This window comes from Coenobita brevimanus, chromosome 51 (assembly GCF_032717465.1).
Source record: "Coenobita brevimanus isolate Jiangsu-jjx chromosome 51, ASM3271746v2, whole genome shotgun sequence".
Classification (NCBI taxonomy): Eukaryota; Metazoa; Arthropoda; class Malacostraca; order Decapoda; family Coenobitidae; genus Coenobita; species Coenobita brevimanus.
Genome location: NC_137004.1, coordinates 8634958 through 8647556, shown reverse-complemented (window position 1 = coordinate 8647556; position 12599 = coordinate 8634958). Strand labels below are relative to the sequence as shown.

Genomic DNA, 12599 nt, shown 5'->3' with positions numbered 1-12599 from the left:
TTTTGGTGTTCTGATGTAGAATAGTAGAGAAACTGCAATTTTGGTTTTTGGGGGGGCTGTTAGGATTAGGTTGTTGCGTAGCTTGAACATAGGTGACGCCCAGGCGGGTTGTAGAGTTCTGGGGGGCGATCAATTATTTTTAACTATTTCCTTTCTCTTCTGACATTTCATGGCCAAAGTGCGGTGATGTTCTCCACAATTTATGCATTTTTTGGTTAGAGAAGAGCAGTTTTTCCAGGTGTGGTCTGTGGATGAGCACTCTGAGCATATTTTGAAGTCTTTAGGTTTGGGGCAGTTCTTGGTGCTGTGAGATTCCAAAGCATAACATTTAAAACAGGTGGAGATGTTAACGTACTTTTCTGCCTCAATTTGTTGATTACTTATGCACAGGTGAAATAGTTTGATGCCCTCCAGAGCCTTCTGAGCCATTTTGATGTCTTGAAATTGTATTTTCAGGAGGTTGGACTTGCCAAATTTGGATACATTTATGACCTTTGCCCAGGTGTTATTTCTCATAATTTCCGTGGCTATTTCGTCTTCAGAATGGCAGTAGATGATGTCATCGACTTTGGAGCAGATGATGCTTCTGTTGGCCTTGACTTCAGGGGGAAGAACTGTTGCAAAACCATGCTGTTCTAGAGGCGTCTTGAGTTTATCTGAAAGCAGTTCATCAGAGTCAAAGTCAGAGGATGTAGACACAATAATGGCTTCCTTGGAAGAGTGAAGAGCATTGATCTTTATGTTGAAGGGAGCAACTAACTCAAGGAGTTTAAGTTTGGTTGAGTTGTCCTGAGGGGACTGGTGCAAAATTTTTACTTTTCCCATGGTGAGAATGAAAAAGGGAGGACTAAGAGGTAGTTAATCATACCAATTTCTTGGCTTCTGGTCTCCTCTCTGTGAAGGGAGCTGCCACTAGCAGGGCCGAAAAAGACCTAAGGGAAAATAAGCCGAATGACGGTAGTTGGCCGAAATAGACTTGGGGGAAATTGAGCTGAATGTCGGTGGTGGTATTTAGTTTAGAAAAACTATGTCGGGGTTGCCACAGAACTAATTTGCCATGCAAATTAATTTCCCAGACCGACCCGACAAGTTAAAAGAAACAAAATGTGCAAAAAAAAAAAAAAAAAAAAACGGTAGGAAGAGGGGGGGGGGGAGGACTTAGAGGTGGTCCATCCTACCTAAAACTTCTTTACCTCTTCTCGCTCCCTCTTGAAGGGAGAGATCACGTGCGAGGCCGTAAGGGGCCTAAAAGGTGAGTATGAAGATTTCAGGCATGCAATCTGAAGTGGAATTTAGTTTAGAAAAACTAAGTTAGGGCTGCCACAGAACTAATTTGCTATGCAAATTAATTCCTACAGCAGACCTAACAAGTTAAATTAAACTAAATATCGGAAAAAAGAAAAAAATGGGGGGAAAAACTCGGCCAACACAAACCCTACAGTAACGGGGGTAGGTTTCCCCGCCCTCTAAAGGGCGCCGAGGGAAGCCCCGTCACTGCCCCGTGAGGGACATGCCTAATCCTAGCCCTATCAGAAATTGCCGCCCTCACCGCCTCCTTTAACCAGGCCCTAAAGGCCCCCCTTCATGGAAGTGCCCTGCGGCACCCCTTCAGGGTTCGGCGTCGTACTACGGTGAGGGACACTACACGGCAGGCCGAGAAACAAAAACAAAGACAAAGGAGAGAGGCTGTCCAAAAGCTCAAAGAAAAGTTGTGCAAAAGTCGGAAATAAAGTAGTCCGGCAGTGGCGAGAAACTCTAGGGAGAGTGAAACCTGATTTCACTGACACCCGGATACAGACAGAGCTGTTGCTGGGAGAGCTGGGGGAAGAGGTGTTGTCGCCGCGGCTGCCACACAGAGAATGACCGACATGACATGGGGGCTTGAGCTTGGGCTTGAGCTTGGGATAGAAAAGCGAGAGAAAGAAGATAAGAAGTAGTAAGAAAACAGTGTGGGGGAAGTGAAGAAAGAAAGTCAGAGAAAGAAAGTGCGGGGGCTGTCCCCATTGCTGTGGCTGATCATGTTCTTGTTTATTTATATATAGATTCTCGCTGCTCCCGTCTCAATATTTTATTTGTGCAGGAGAGGGCTTGATGGCTTGCAGGTGTCCTCATATGTGGTATTGTGTTTGGTGAAAATGTGGCATTCACTTTTGTTTTCATCTGTTGTTTATTTATTTATTTATTTATTTTTTATTTTATTTTATATATTTGGAGGGCCGATTCCCCTTTTGGGTTTCGGTTACACCTCATCTTTTTATTTATTTATTTACGTTTTGTTTTATTTTATATATTTGGAGGGCCGATTCCACTTATTTGGTCTCGGTTACACCTCATCTTTTTTTTTTTTTTTTTTTTTTTTTTTTTGCATGAGGGGAGAGCTGAGGCTGACAAGTTTGTAGCCTCGGGGTCTGGGGTAGTAGGGTGGTAGGGTAAGGGTGGGGGTGGTGGCCTAACGGGTTCTTGGGGGGAGGATGGGAGAGGCAAGGGTAAGGAGGGTAAGGCAGAGGAGGAAAGGAATGCGGTAGTGAAGACGGGAAAGGAATGCTGTAGTGTAGGCGGTGTAGCAGGGGGGGTAGCGGGGTGGTGGGGGATTAAACGGGATAGGGATTTACGGTGTGGGGATTAGCGGAGTAGGAGGGTTTAGTGCTTATATTTCTGTTCATTAATGTACCTTTCTTTCTTTTTCAGGCTGTGTATAAAGGGTCTGGATCTTCTTCCAAATTATGCAGGGAGCTGGGGAACCACTGGTGCGTCCGCCTATATTCTCCGTTGATAAATTGTTCAATACTCCCGGCCTCTTCCAGTGTTGTCCATATTTTAGTTGCTCTTTTGTGTACTCTTAGGTTTAATGGATTTAGCTTGCAGTTGTTATGTAGCTGGATGATAGTGTGATCGTAAGGGTAACGATCATTATATACAAACCTTAGAGCTTTGTTTAGTATCCTTTGATGTTTAAGTTTCTGTGTTCTTGATATGATGTTTAGTGGCACTGGAGGGTATTCGAGGACTGGGAGGAGGAACGCTTTTACTAGGTGAGTTTTAATTGTAACAGATAGTGAACGGAAGCGGTATAGATTTGATAGTATGATTTTGCCTCTGTTAGTTATATTATTCGCCTGTTTAATGATACCTCTGGAGGTGATGGTGAGGCCCAGCATAGTGCCCTCATTAGTAGTATTTATCATATCCCCGTCTACAATGATATTCCGCATGTTGAACTGTGCTATAGGAATTATTTTGAATTTATTTTAATTTGTTCTGATCTTCCATCGTTTTTCATAATCATTTATTCTTGCGATTTCTCGGGATATTTTATTGGCCATCATGGCCTTCGAGCGTCCTGGGTATGTTATTATTTGTGTGACATCGTCGGCATACATTATATCGAGGCAGTCATGTGAGGGGGCATATCTCTCGTGTACAAGATGTAAAGGGTGGGAGAGATGACGCTTCCTTGTGGCACCCCGCTTTCAAGTTGTATTATGTCCCCTATTTTGTTCTTATGTTTTATTCGTGCCGTCCTATCAGTAATGAAATCACACAGGAATTTTTCTAGTATTAATGGAAGGTCAAGTTGTAAGAGTTTATGTTTAAGGCCATCATGCCAGACTTTGTCGAATGCCTTACTGACATCCCGAAGGACCAGGCAGCATTGATGTTTATTTGACAAAGTCTGGGCGATGGTTTCATACGCGATGGCTATGGCTTTTGTGGTGTCATGGCGTGGTCTAAAGCCATACTGTCTTGGATTGTGCAGTCTGTTTGTTTCCAGGTAATGTCTAAGTCTGTTATTTATTATCCGTTCAAACATTTTCCCAGGAACTTCCAGCAGTGAAATGGGTCGAAAGTTTGCTGGCGTCATGGTCTTTTTGTTGGACTTGGGAATTAAAGTTATTATGGCTTCCTTCAGCCGGTCTGGGTAATAACCGGCTGATAATGAAGCGTTAAATATTTCTAGGAGTCTTTCAATTAATGTCTGGGAGCACTCTTGAATTACTTGTTTGTTTATTCCTGATCTTCCCGGTGCGGTGTTTTTGGTTTTAATAACAACTGCCCTGAGTTCAACAATAGTGATAGGTCTGATGAGGGGGTTGTCATGCGTCAGTCTGGAGAAGTCTGCCGTGTCATGTGGGTATGTCCTGTGTCTGTTGTCGTGTAAAAGTTGTAATATTCTGTGTTCATTGTCATCGTCAAAGTCGTCGTTTTCGTCATCAGAGATGCGGAAGACATCTCTCCAGTGTTGAGTGAAAAGATTCAGCTGGTCTTGGGTGTCATGAATTTTGTTACCTTGTTCATCTGTGATGTATGGAGTGGGTTGTTTGTCTGTTCCTTTAAGTAGTATTATTTCCTTCCAAAATGTTGCAGGGTCTTGATATTTGTCAGCTGTAAAATTTTGTGGTTCCAGTGATCGTTGGTGAGTCGTCTGCAAAGTGTTTTTATTTGTTCTTGTATTTGTCTGTATTCACGGTATTCGTCATATGTCAGTCCTTGTCGTCTGGCTAGGTTGTACAGTCGTGTGTATTGTGTCTGCAGTGCTTGTAATTCAGGTGAGTGTCTTTGTGCGTTTATTATTCTTGTTGTTGTCATGGGTATTGAGGCCGCAATCCCCGTCTTAATTGCCGAGAACCACTGTTCTAACGCTGTGTCTATGTCCTCTAAAGTCGTGTTGTCAAGTGGGGTTGTGTCTGGGAGGGCATTCTCTGCTGTAGTCCTGAAATTATTCCAGTCAGCTAGTCGGTAGTTTAGTCTGGGTGATGCAGGAATATGAATGGGTGATGATGAGATTGTCAGGATAATGGGTATGTGGTCAGAGGTGGTAATGGGGCCAGGTTGAGAGTATATGTGATGATGTGCCTGATTATTAGTCAAAATGATGTCAGGTGAAGTGGAGCAGTCTTGTCTAATGAATGTGGGGAAGTTAGGTCCAGCATGAATTGCCCTACCATTGTTAATGAATGTCATGATGTTTCGTCCTACTGTGTTGTCATATCTGTCTCCTAGTGCTGTGTGTTTAGCGTTAAGGTCACCTAGTAAGTATGTCGGGTCATTGTCATACAGTAATTTATGGGCGTCTGGGAAGGAGAGGAATGGTCGTCGGGGGGGAATGTAAGTAGTCGCTATTTGTATTGGTCCAGTCGTTGTCTGTATAGTTATGGCAAGGAAGTCAGTAATAAAATCGTCATGTAATTTATATGTCAGTCCATGTCTGATTGCGATAGCAGACCCATCACTATTCTCGCCACTAGTGTTTCTTTTATGAACAGTGTAGCCATAGATTTTAAGGCTATCACTCTCCTTGACTCCATGACTATTAATAAGTATAATATCGGGCTGTATTGTTTTATAGACAGTTATCAAAGTATGTTTGTGAGTGGCCCAATTCAAGACATTGTGTTGAATAACTTTGATGGTGTTCATAACTGTGGCTTATTGGAACGTGTGGTCCTTGCTGGTCTGGTGGAGGCTTCATGAGAGATATGTGGGAGTGTTTTTAGTTTGTTTTTGTCTACTGAAAATGTAGAACAAGTCTGTTTATCGATTTTGTTCTCAGTGAAAAGACGGTAGATTGCGTCATCTTCCAGTTTTGTGTCATGCCTGATCTTAATGACGGCTTTCTGTATTGAATGTGCAACCTCTACTTTATTCATTCTACTGTTTGTGAGCTGTTGTATGACTGATGGTATGCTGATTAGGGTAATTACTCCCAGTTGTTTTGCATTTGTGTTGTCATGGTATGAGGTAGCCCCTGTCATTTCTTTTGTGTTTATTTGCTCGTAATCATTCTCATTTGTTTGTTGTTGTTCATGCTCCTCCTCATCTGAGTCAGTATGAGATTCATCAGTAGAGGCATCTGTGGTGTCAGAGGTAATAGAGTGGCTTGGTGATGGAGAACGGGAATGGCGGGTAGGAGAGTTGTTGTCCAAATCTGGGTGGGGGGTTTGTGCTCTCTGTGGTTTGTTGGTATGTGGGGAAGTGCTATCAGTGTCATCATCATTGTGTGTGTTTGAGTCATTAGTGCTGGCAGATGAGGTGTTTGTTGAGTTTACAGAGTTTAGTTGTTTGTTGATTATGTCATTTGAAGGGGGATTGTTAGGAGCTTTTACTGTGGGGACTCCTTTTTCTTTGAACAGATTATTGAGTATTGTGGTATATGTTCCTGGTTGTGCTGCATTATGGACATGTGCCTCATATATGCAATAAAGTATAGTGCTGGGAAGAACAGGAAGTTGTAGAAAGGCTGTGTTGTTTGCATTGGGTGGGCTAGTGCTGGAAGCAGAAGTGACAGCACTGTAGGTTCGGGTTTGGTTGGTTGGTTGCTGCTGTTGTTGTTGTTCTGCTGTCTTCCTTTTTTCCTGTACTGCCTTTTTTCTCTTGGGACATGCCATTGCAGTAGTAGCATGGTTCCCTTTGCAGTTTACACAGGTTTTTGTGTTGGCTTTGCAATCTTTCCAAATATGCTCACTGCTGCTACACAGTGAGCACACTTGGAATTCCTTGGGCTGTGGGCAGTCTTTAGTCAGGTGTTCCTCCACAGCATAACATTTATAGCAAGTCATGATCGGGTAGAATTGTTCCTGCTTTATTCTGTAGCTAGGAACACTTAGGTAGAACATTTTAAGTCCAGAATCAGTAGCTTTTTCTGCTTGAGCAACTTGTTTAAATGTTACTTTAATGGTTTTTGATTTAGGGAATTTGTAAACATCCTCAACGTCATCTTCCTGCAAGTATGGATTGCTGGTGGCTATTTCTTTCTTGATTTCTGCCTCATCATTCTCGTATATTATGTCATCCACATTTTTGATTACTACAGACTTCTTCACTCTTAGTTGTGGTGGTATTACTGGCTCATACCCTTTAGCAACAAGATCTTGGTTGCATTCACCAGTGAGCAACTTGTCTGCATTCTTTTCATCACTGATGAGCAGAATCAAAGAGTCATTGGTAGCAATTACTTTATATGTTGGGATGTTGTGCTGTGACAGCAGCTCCAGCAGCTCCAACTGGGTACTGCGAAGTTTGCTGTTTCTATGCTTTATTTTGATTCTAGGCATGTTGGCATGTTGATCAATACCTAAAACTTCAGGTCTTCTCGCTTCCTCTTGAAGGGAGTGATCACGTGCGAGGCCGTAAGAGGCCTAACAAGGTAAGTATGTAGAATTCAGGCACGCAATCTGAAGTAGAATTTAGTTTAGAAAAACTAAGTTAGGGCTGCCACAGAACTAATTTGCTATGTAAATTAATTCCTACAGCAGACCTAACAAGTTAAATTAAACTAAATATCGAAAAAAAAAAAAAAAAAAAAAACGGCCAACACAAACCCTACAGTAACGGGGGTAGGTTTCCCCGCCCTCTAAAGGGCGCCGAGGGAAGCCCCGTCACTGCCCCGTGAGGGACATGCCTAATCCTAGCCCTATCAGAAATTGCCGCCCTCACCGCCTCCTTTAACCAGGCCCTAAAGGCCCCCCTTCATGGAAGTGCCCTGCGGCACCCCTTCAGGGTTCGGCGTCGTACTACGGTGAGGGACACTACACGGCAGGCCGAGAAACAAAAACAAAGACAAAGGAGAGAGGCTGTCCAAAAGCTCAAAGAAAAGTTGTGCAAAAGTCGGAAATAAAGTAGTCCGGCAGTGGCGAGAAACTCTAGGGAGAGTGAAACCTGATTTCACTAACACCCGGATACAGACAGAGCTGTTGCTGGGAGAGCTGGGGGAAGAGGTGTTGTCGCCGCGGCTGCCAGACAGAGAATGACATCACATGGGGGCCGCAATACAATACAATACAATGACGTATAGAAGAGGGGGGGAAAGGAAGGAAGGTAAAGAATGATTGTGTATATGTGTGATGAGTGTAATGCAACCAGGACGACGACAACACGTGGTGGCAGGAACTAGGCCTTAGTTTTATCTCCCGGCCTTACTGAGAGATCAGGTTCCTGGTTGCATTGTGTAAGGTGCATGTTTTTTTTTTTTTTTTTTTTTTTAAATATAATAGTAGGAGAGGAAGAATTTAGACGAAGAGAAAGAGTGTCGGGGCTTAACCCAACGTGCGTGTGTTTGGTGTTCGGAAGAGGGGGTGGGGTCTCGCACGTGCACAGTGTTGTTATTTACTTAAGGGAGGGAGGAGTCGCTACGGCTTTCTCTGCCAAGCATTGGCTTATTGGCTGCCTCTCAGGTTCATCTGATTTTCCGGCTCCAGGAGCCTGGGATAGGATGGTAGGATAGGGGTGTTGGGTAAGGTGTTGTAGCCCTAGGGGGCTTGGGTAGGGGGATAAGGAAAGGGGAGGGGTGGAGGAAGGGGAGTATGGGGGGTCAAGGTTTGAGGCGGGGGTGCTGGATATGAGGATGGCGGGTTATACGTGGCTGCCGTGATCTTGTTTAGGTGTAGGGGTGGTTTTGAGTCTTAAGTAATTGCAGGGGGTGAATTAAGTAGTTAATTAATAAAAGGGCCAGTAAAATAAACTATTGGTAATTTAAGTGAAGAATGGGGTGGGTGGAGGTCTTGCGTCAGGGTGGAAGAGGTTGGCTAGAGGTCGTGTGGGGGGTGTGATCCGGGTGAAAAAGTCGATGAAGTCAGTGTGAACGTCGGTGAGTTTGGTGATTTGTTTTTGTTGTAGGTGGTGAAGGTAAGTGTTGATGGGTGGAATGTTGGCGCGTTCATGAGAGTGTATGTTGGTGATAAAATCATCCCACCGTATGCTCAGTGCCCAACGTATGGCTTTATTTTGAACTTTCTGTAAATTTAAAATGTTGCTTTTGGCCGAAAGAGATAGGCTTAATGGTGAATACGTGAGCAGTGGTCTGATCAGTGCTTTATACAAATGAAATTTAGTTGATGGGTGTGGAGCCAGGCACTGGTGGCGGAATTGCCAGTGGCTGGCTGGTCTCTACAGTTGGAAGTGGTGGCGAGACAGGCGACTGTTGGCGGTGGACCTCTGCTGTTGTCTGGACCATAGTGAGAGCTGAGGGCAATGGAGGGAACTCTTGGTCGCTGAGAGGTGGTGGGCACTGAGTGCGAGGGCGGCGCTGTTGTCCCCAGATGAAAGTGCCGGGGGGAGCTGGAGTGGTGCTGGTGGCCTGGTGCTCCTGCACAAAAGCAACCTGCGTCTCCCGACCCTGGTTTACTCGTTGAACCCTCGCGGGGCAACTGGGGTCTCTGCCCTCCTAAAACGCCTTCTCTGCCGCCCACCCGAGCGGGCCCCTCAGCGTGACTGGGCCCGCACCACAGCCGCTGTCATCCATGGATTGGGAGCTGCTGCGAGCCTCTGTCAAGATCCCGACTCTCCCTTTCCTGGATACGTTGATCCACCGCCATGGGATCCTCCTCTTTTTAATATTAGTTGTCCATCAGAGGTTAAACCCCGCTCCTCAATTCCAGCTCTCCTTCGCCAGGAGGGTCTCAGTAGGGTGGCAGCTCTGGCCTCACCAGACTCAGCCATCTATTACACTGATGGCTCTGTTTCCCCTAATGGCGCAGCTGGAGCGGCCTTTGTCTCTGGGCAAATAGTGGAAGCTTGGCGACTCTCTTCAGGTGTATCTGCTTTCCAGGCGGAACTTGCGGCCATCCTGGGTGCATTGCGCCATGCTCACCACCATCGTCGCAATCGAGTCATAATCAACACAGACTCTCTTTCCTCTATTCAGAGATTACGATCCTTCTCGCTGCATGACAATGTCTTTCTCCTAACAGCGATTCATACATTTGCATCACTTCTTGTCCATAGGAGCGCAACGATTAACCTTCACTGGCTCCCAGGACATGTGGGAATTAGTGGCAACGAGCGTGCTGATGACGCTGCGCGCTCAGCTTGCGATCTCCCAGACATCACATTCCCACTACGCCCTAGTCCCTCGCACCTCATCCGCACTCTCACTGCCACCATAGGAAGACTATCCCTAGAGGACCATCAGCTCTGGGTCACGGAGGGCTCTTGCTCTGCAAAATGGTATGCTACTGCCACGTCATATTCCCTCCTGTTGCTCCCCCCAGGACTACCTAATTTTATTGTAGTCCGGCTTCAAAGATTGCGTCTTGGGTTTCTCTGCTACAAGCAAATTGTGGGTATGGAGCCAGACCCGTGTGCCCATTGTTTGGCCAGCTGTGAGGAGCCCCTTCTTCATTATCTTCTGGACTGCCCAGCCACCACCATGCTCAGGTCTGAGCTCGACTCGGCCCTAGCCCGATCTGGTGATGTCTTTAGGGACGCTGCTGGCATTGTTGCCCATGCTCCATTAAATATATTAATTACTACGGTAAGGGATTATCCTCCACCTCGCTAAAGCAAGTTTGCGCAAGTAGTGCGCACCTCTGACGGGCTCTCTGTTTGCCCGTGTCTCAGGAAACTGGGACGAATATCCCACAAACACAAACAAACAAGCGGGGTCGTCATCATTGTTGGTGCTGGGAGCAGAGTGGACACTCACTACTACTGGGTCTGAGCAGTAGCAGCAGCTGTAGACACTATGACTGGTCGAGGCAAAGGCGGCAAGGGTCTGGGCAAGAGAGGCGCCAAGCGACACCGCAAGGTGCTTCATGACAACATCCAGGGCATTACCAAGCCTGCCATCCGTCGTCTGGCTCGTCGTGTCGGCGTGAAGCGTATCTCGGGCCTGATCTACGAGGAGACCCTCGGTGTTCTCAAGGTGTTCCTCGAGAACGTGATTCGCGATGCTGTCACCTACACTGAGCACGCCAAGCGTAAGACCGTGACCGCGATGGACGTGGTGTACGCCCTGAAGAGGCAAGGGCGCACCCTTTACGGCTTCGGCGGTTAAGAGGCTGCGTGCATAACTGCATGGCACTATTCCACCTGGCCACGGCAAAGCACACAATAAACAGCAACCCCCGGACCTCTTTTAGAGGTCCACACCTACTTTCTGGGAAAGAGAATGAATGAAGGCATAGTAGTATAAGTAAATGCAGACGTTGAGCAGGTTAGCTAACACCATTTTTTTTTTTTTTCTTTTAATGTAACAGATATGAAGACATGTAATGCAACCCAACCAACTCTTACCACACCTAACATAACCAAACCAAACCAACCATAACCTAACTGAACCATACCAAACCTCTCTCTCTCTCTCTCTCTCTCTCTGGCAGTTGTAAAAAAAAAAAAAAAGGGGGGGATTAGGCAACTGTCAATTTGGCTACTACATCTTCTAATTTAAATGGACGTCTGCATACATATACATTATCACTCACTTATTTTGCTGGGCCATTGCTTTCTCTGTCCCTCTGATCTACTCCCCCCCCCCCCATTTCAGGAAAGCTTTCTCCATACCTATCAGGGCAATTTCCATCCTGTTGCGAGAGCATCTCCTCTGCTGTGCTCCGGGAGTCGCCTCCATAAATCGTGAAGGCAAATCCCACTAATCCAAGGTATTTCTGCCTTCATATGCACGAGCAGCAGCACACTTGAAGGATGCACCTAGAGTAAAGAAGACACAGTCAGTCACGTCGGTGAGGCACCACAAACGGTGCATGATATGAATGCCTAAGTGTTAGACAGACAGAATGTCTGCATATGAACAAGTTATCCCTTGAATTTGTCGCTGTCACGGCCATTTTCTCTAAGTGCCAAAACCCACAAATCACCCATCGTACAAGCATTGCATCAACCGCCATACAACCGCTGAGGCCTGAAATCAAATTTAAATGGATCCGATTGGTACTTGCACGACCGCTAGTGCATTATATAGAAGAGGTGGCTGACAAGGTGGCTGACACTCGCCTCCCAACAGTTTCGATAAGCAGGCCTTCACAGGAGCTCGCAGTTCGATGGATGGTGGTGGTGGTGGTGGTGGTGCTGCTGCTGATGATGATGATGATTATGATTATTATTATTATTATCATTATTACTCTTGATGATGATGATGATGATATGATGATGATGATGATGATGATGAATGAATGAATGGATGAATGAATAGATGGTGGTGGTGGTGGTTTTTGATTGTGTAGTAACTAGTTGTTGCAATACTACTCATAATGACGAGAGAAATGAATGAAGAGTATTTTCTTCATTATTGCTCTTATTTGGGGGTGTTAAATCCACCATCCATTGTCGTCACCACACGGCTAATATATATATATATATATATATATATATATATATATATATATACATACTGTTGTTGTATCACCATATCCTCTGCCACTGAACGACTTTGTCCATTCCTTCGATGGTGGGAGAATAGCCATCATCATCATCATCATCACCTATGTTTTCATTCATCCACCCGGCCAGGCAGTTAGGAGGCATAATTATACAGGACAGTATTATGCAGGTGCAGTTGGGAACGGGACAAGACTCTATGTAGTAGTGGGAATAATATTATTATTATTAATCCACCTTCACTGATGTCAGTAGCTTCTTACATGGAACCGAACGTAAATATAGCCACAGACACATGCCAGCATTCAACACATACCACGTTATAGGCACATACACACAGACACAAACATACAGTATACCAACACATTCATCCATACACAAAGATGATGATGATGATGATGATGATGTTGGGCAATGCCAAAGTCTATTCTCTCTCAAGAAACGAATGTGGCTCCTAAAGGAGCCGATGGAGGTGAAGAAGAAGAAGG

General features: G+C 45.3%; 1 protein-coding gene across 1 annotated transcript; it reads left to right on the top strand.

Annotated features, from left to right (window-relative positions):
* Positions 1-10459: 10459 nt before the first annotated feature.
* On the top strand, positions 10460-10771 carry LOC145399983 (histone H4-like). Its single transcript, XM_080272483.1, has one exon. The coding sequence runs from the start codon at positions 10460-10462 to the stop codon at positions 10769-10771; it is 312 nt and encodes a 103-aa protein (XP_080128609.1).
* The last annotated feature ends 1828 nt before the right edge of the window (positions 10772-12599 follow it).